The 5,338-nt window shown below is 39.8% G+C and overlaps 1 protein-coding gene across 1 annotated transcript; it reads left to right on the top strand.

Annotated features, from left to right (window-relative positions):
- Window positions 1-3,804: 3,804 nt before the first annotated feature.
- Window positions 3,805-4,765, top strand: LOC101590174 (olfactory receptor 1030). Its single transcript, XM_004645758.1, has one exon. It carries the CDS (start codon window positions 3,809-3,811, stop codon window positions 4,763-4,765), a length of 957 nt encoding a protein of 318 aa, XP_004645815.1. The 5' UTR covers window positions 3,805-3,808.
- The last annotated feature ends 573 nt before the right edge of the window (window positions 4,766-5,338 follow it).

Below are 5,338 nucleotides of genomic sequence, written 5' to 3'. Positions count from 1 at the left end.
TTATGTATATATAAAATGTCAGATGGCTGACACTGACAAAAGATCTTCTTTTTTAAAATAAAAGGCCAGAAAGGAAAATGCATGAGAAATAAACAATGAACATTGCATTTAAAATTAACATTGGACCTGACAAGTAAAACAAAGCAACAAGCAAACAATCCTGGTGATTTACGCAGAAATTAATGTAGCTGGGAGCACTCTTCCCCAAGGCCTAGCATTTCAGTTAATACCTAAAAGGTGGGCCATAACTGGAGGAAGCTGGGAGGAAAGGAACTCACGGCAGTGGATAAACCCTTGGAGGAGATCTCAGGTTTGGAGAAAGCTTGGCAGAAAGACAGTGAACGAGAAAGTAGGAGGTAATGGTGTGTCCACAGAAAGCGCCGCTAGAGCTCCGATTCTGAAGTGCAGCACACGTAGTTCGTGCCTCGTGTGGAGCATTTATGCGTCTCCTTCATTTTCCTCCCTTCACACTGAAACTGAATACCTTTTGGATGCATGTAACATTTCTTGCTTATACGCTGAATGAATTGAAATTGAATACTTGGCACCTAGAAGAAACACTTGAGCAAAGATTAATATCTTTGTCCTGTTTAATTCTATACATTATCAACACTTCACTAAATTGTACAATCACCAGATTTCCCATAAAATATTATTTCCTAACATCTAAGCTTACCAACCTGAACTAGCTCTGCTATTAGTCATTATGTGGTCTTGTTCAGTAGACTCGACAAATTCAGCGCCTGATTCTAGCATTACTGTGCAGTTGTGGCCCAATACCAGATTAACACTCGGAAGGAATCACTGAAGCATCGGAATCCATGTGTGTGTCAAAATGTGTAACCTAGCTGTTGTGTGCATTTGCATACAATACCTGCTGCCCTATCATGCAGAAATCCCTTGAGAATAAACTCCCAGTCACGCAGAGCAGCCACCTGGAAGTGACTGTGAACTGCTACAATCCCATCACTCAAGTCTCAAGATCCTAATAAGTTAAAGCGTAGAACAATTATTCCCTTTTCCCTGGAGTCATCATTTGTAGTGATATTGCATTTGCTTTGTCCCAGTGAGTGCGTTAGGGATGTGTTTCCCAATCACGGGAGTACATAAATCGCTCTGGCAGTTCCTCCCTCGCCCTGCTGGTGTCCCTGAGCGAGTCTTTCCTGGGGCCAGGTAGGAATGAGAACAGCGTCTTCTGAACTTGCTCTTTCTCCTCTTCTTTCATTTTGTGACCTTCTTCAGTAAGAGTCAAGTGACACTACAGACCGTTCGGATGTCACTCTAGATCATTGATGGTGACCCTTTCACAGCTTCCAATGATAAATTTTCATCAATGATTCAATTATTGAAAATGCACATTAGTATTTTATTACAAAACAATCACAAAACTGATCCAGCGGTCTCTCCAATGCTTTAATACGAGCTGGTCCACTCTCTCTTATGAGTTAGGAAACTGTAAGGTCACGGCAGATTCGTTTTGCCACTGCATAAACAGCAAATAAGTGACCAATCTTTCTCATCACAGGGTAGAGGGGAAAGTAAACAGTGATGGGACTTTAAGATTTTTGGGCTTCCCCCCACATTTTAAAATTTTGCTTTGCACAACATAAATTTCATGTCTGTGGCTATGTGGAAAATAATATCCTTGATTTCTCATGAAAGCTTCCTTAGTAAAATATCTTGACGTGCTGTTCACATTATATGAAAGTGCTCTCCAGTCCTGTCTGGATAAAACATGCCTAATTATTCCTAATTATTTCTAGTTCATGCTCCAGCTATAGACGTTGCTATTTTTTGATGCCTACTCTTACTCCTGAGACAATTTTTGTGTAAGATTTTCTACTGAACTAATAAGACTGAACTATAAGTTTTACTTTCCTTACCAAGCAGAGAACTAATTGGCTCTATCAAAACAATGCTCTTGGGACAAGTTATTTCTGTTTTTCTTCATAACTCTATAAAAGAACTTGCATGCCTATTGTTTGGGAATGGTTATCTTATATAAAAACTTAAATTATTCATGGACTGAAAGTATTCTAGAGCTAATTCTAGATTCAGTTCCCAGGAAGAGCTTAAGGTCTCAGAGTATTCGGCTGGTGACATTATCATTACATATACTTGCTATTGATATCATAGTAGATAAAACCAGCAGACTGACTTTGTTCCCTTGTTAAAGATAGATTGAAAATTAAAATTATTTCCAGCATTAGTTTTAGTAGATTTCACATGCAATTGTGATGCTTAAAATTTCAATTTGTTAAGGCCTTAAAAGAGTGATGGGGAAGCTTTTAGAGATCGAGTGCTCAAACTGCAGCCCCAAACTTACTTGTTTAGGGCAAACTGCCACCACTGAAGTCAAACTGAGTACTTAGCTTTCAGTTTGAGTAAAACAACTGCTACCTGATCCTCAAGTGGGTGACGTGGCTCTGGTGAAGACAGAGAGGACCACGGGTGTCCCTGTGGCATGCACAGCATATGTTCGCCATCAGTGCCTTAAAGCACGGACTGCATATAACCACATAGAAAAAATCTACCCACGGCCAGAGCCTTTGTTTACCGTCCACCTGGAAGCACTTGTAGTTCCTTTCGTTTGACTCTTACACTGTCCACTTTACTCATGCTTACTAGCTACATGGTAGTAGAATTTTGGTGTCTTAACTAATCGCATGTATCATTAATCAATAAAATTTGGGAATTCATGATGAAAATGTATTCTTCAGCATCCTAGCCTAATAAAATTTCCAAATCATGTTCTTTTATTATAATTGATGTTTTTGAATGTAATTATTATCTGAAGTATAATATGTTCACAGTAATTACATAACTATGTTTGAGCCCTGTACTAGAAGAGCTCTAGCTCCCTTCTTAGTTTCCTTTATAATTCCAGGCATCATATTGTTATAATGAAGAGAGCTGAACTATTTGTATGTACAAAGGCCAAGAGTCAGATTTGTATTCTACTAGCTGCATACGTTTGCCAGCATTTGTTACATGCTGTGAACCCTTAAATGCTCCTTAGGAGAAGTAAAAAAAATAGTAAATAGATCAGCAAAGATTAGGATGAAAAATTTTCCTTTACCCATGTCTTTTTGTTTGTTTGTCTTTCTTGAGACAGGGTCTCACTATGTCACTATGCAGTTCAGGCTGGACTGGAGCTCACATTGTAGCCCAGTCTGGTCTCTAACTCACAGTGATCCTTTTGCCTCAGCCTCCCCAGAGCTGGATTACTGGAGTCAGCCAACACACCCAGCCATGTCTTCTTGTTTTAATCGTACCCAAAGCCTTTCAACAAAATTTCTTCTATAGTAATTCACACACTATAAATCTCTGTTATTCCAGAACTGAGAATCTTTGTTCTGTCCCCTTGAAATGACATGCTTTGAAGTCTTACAGATGTAGCAACAAAACAGACCCAAGAAAAATTATTTCACAGCCTTCTGGTTCTGGGCTAAGTCAGCACCTAGACAGGTAGATTTTTAAAGATGAAGCTTATAAATATGTACCTAGTACTGGTGACTGCAAAACTGCTTCCTAAATACATGTTACTGTTGATGCAGTGTTGCACCTGTGCATGGGTCTTAATAAGAAGCCTCTCACGCCCTTTAAGAATCATCTAAACATTGTGCATTGAGCTCACTGAGCCCATGGCGTTCTTACCACAACGTGCCCCTACCTTCTCCGACTCTTTAACTGTGAGGGTGAAAGAGAACTGAAGAGATAGGGAAAGACAGAGAATTAGAGAAAGGGAAAAGAAATCGATAGACTTCTGATTGACCTTCTTAATTCATTTTAAGTCACCTAAGTAACCATGCTGGTGCCTAAGAAAAGGATCACAGGAAATTCCACCTTGGTGACAGAGTTTATTCTCTTGGGACTGACGGATCATCCAGAGCTGCAGCCTATTCTCTTTGTGCTGTTCCTGGTGATCTACTTGATCACCGTTGGTGGGAACCTTGGGATGATGATCCTGATCCGAGTGGATTCCTGCCTCCATACACCCATGTACTTCTTTCTTGCCAGTTTGTCCTGCTTGGATCTCTGCTCTTCCACTAACGTCACCCCCAAGATGCTGGTGAATTTCTTGTCGGAGAAGAAAACCATTTCCTATGCCGCTTGTTTAGTGCAGTGCTACTTTTTCATTGCTATGGTGATCACTGAATACTACATGCTAGCTGTGATGGCCTATGATAGGTACGTGGCTATCGGTAACCCTTTGCTGTACAGCAGCAAGATGTCCACAGGAGTGTGTGTGCGCCTCGTTGCTGGTCCCTATGTCTATGGGTTCCTCAGTGGCCTGATGGAAACCATGTGGACGTACCGCCTGACCTTCTGTGGCTCTAACATCATCAACCACTTCTACTGTGCCGACCCTCCCCTCATCCGCCTCTCCTGCTCAGATACCTTCATTAAAGAAACCTCTATGTTTGTAGTAGCAGGATTTAACCTTTCCACCTCCCTCCTCATAATCCTGATCTCCTATCTCTTCATTCTCAACGCCATCCTTAGGATGCGTTCTGCCGAGGGCAGGCGCAAGGCTTTCTCCACCTGTGGGTCTCACCTGGTGGCGGTGACTGTGTTTTATGGCACCCTGTTCTGCATGTATGTTAGACCTCCCACGGACAAGTCAGTGGAGCAGTCCAAAATCATCGCTGTCTTTTACACGTTTGTGAGCCCTATGTTGAACCCCATCATTTATAGTCTAAGGAACAAGGATGTGAAACAAGCTTTTCGAAAACTGATCGGAAGAAACGTGCTTTCCAAATAAAATCACTGAATATGTGTCTTTATAAATTAAAGATCTATTTATGAGAATTTTATCCAGGTTAATAGAAATTAGAAGAAAGTTAATTTTATATTCATGATGAAAATGTGTAACAATAAAACATAAAATACATTGGTACAGATATTTTATAATTGCGTATGACGCCTGAGTGCCATGTATAGATGGAGAGCAGGAAGTTATATGTATCAATATGGTAAATAATCACCATACAGCTTTACACTGAGATAATATACATGGTCCTTATAATATAAAATGATATATTTTATAGTAAAATATCTAACCTCTATAGAAGGTTAGAAGAGCAAAATATTTCTTTCCATACCCCTTATCTTACATTCTCACTCAGCAGCTCCTTCATTATCATTTTTTTCTTTTCTTTCTTTCTTTTTTTTTTTTTGTGGTACCAGATACTGAACTCAGGACCGTGTGCTTACCAGGCAGGTGCTTATGCTGCTGAGCTATACACCCAGCCCCCATTTTTCTTTTCATAAAAATTATATATTGAAAAATGTATCTATGGTTATATATACATGCATATTCATGCAAAAATGTTTA

This window comes from Octodon degus, unplaced genomic scaffold (assembly GCF_000260255.1).
Source record: "Octodon degus isolate 3935 unplaced genomic scaffold, OctDeg1.0 scaffold00239, whole genome shotgun sequence".
Classification (NCBI taxonomy): domain Eukaryota; kingdom Metazoa; phylum Chordata; class Mammalia; order Rodentia; family Octodontidae; genus Octodon; species Octodon degus.
Note: the sequence above shows the minus strand (reverse complement) of the source record. Positions and strands in the feature narration are given on the sequence as shown.

Excerpts from the sequence above, each read along its gene's own strand:
- LOC101590174 (XM_004645758.1), top strand. The coding sequence starts at position 3,809 with ATGCTGGTGCCTAAGAAAAGGATCACAGGAAATTCCACCTTGGTGACA.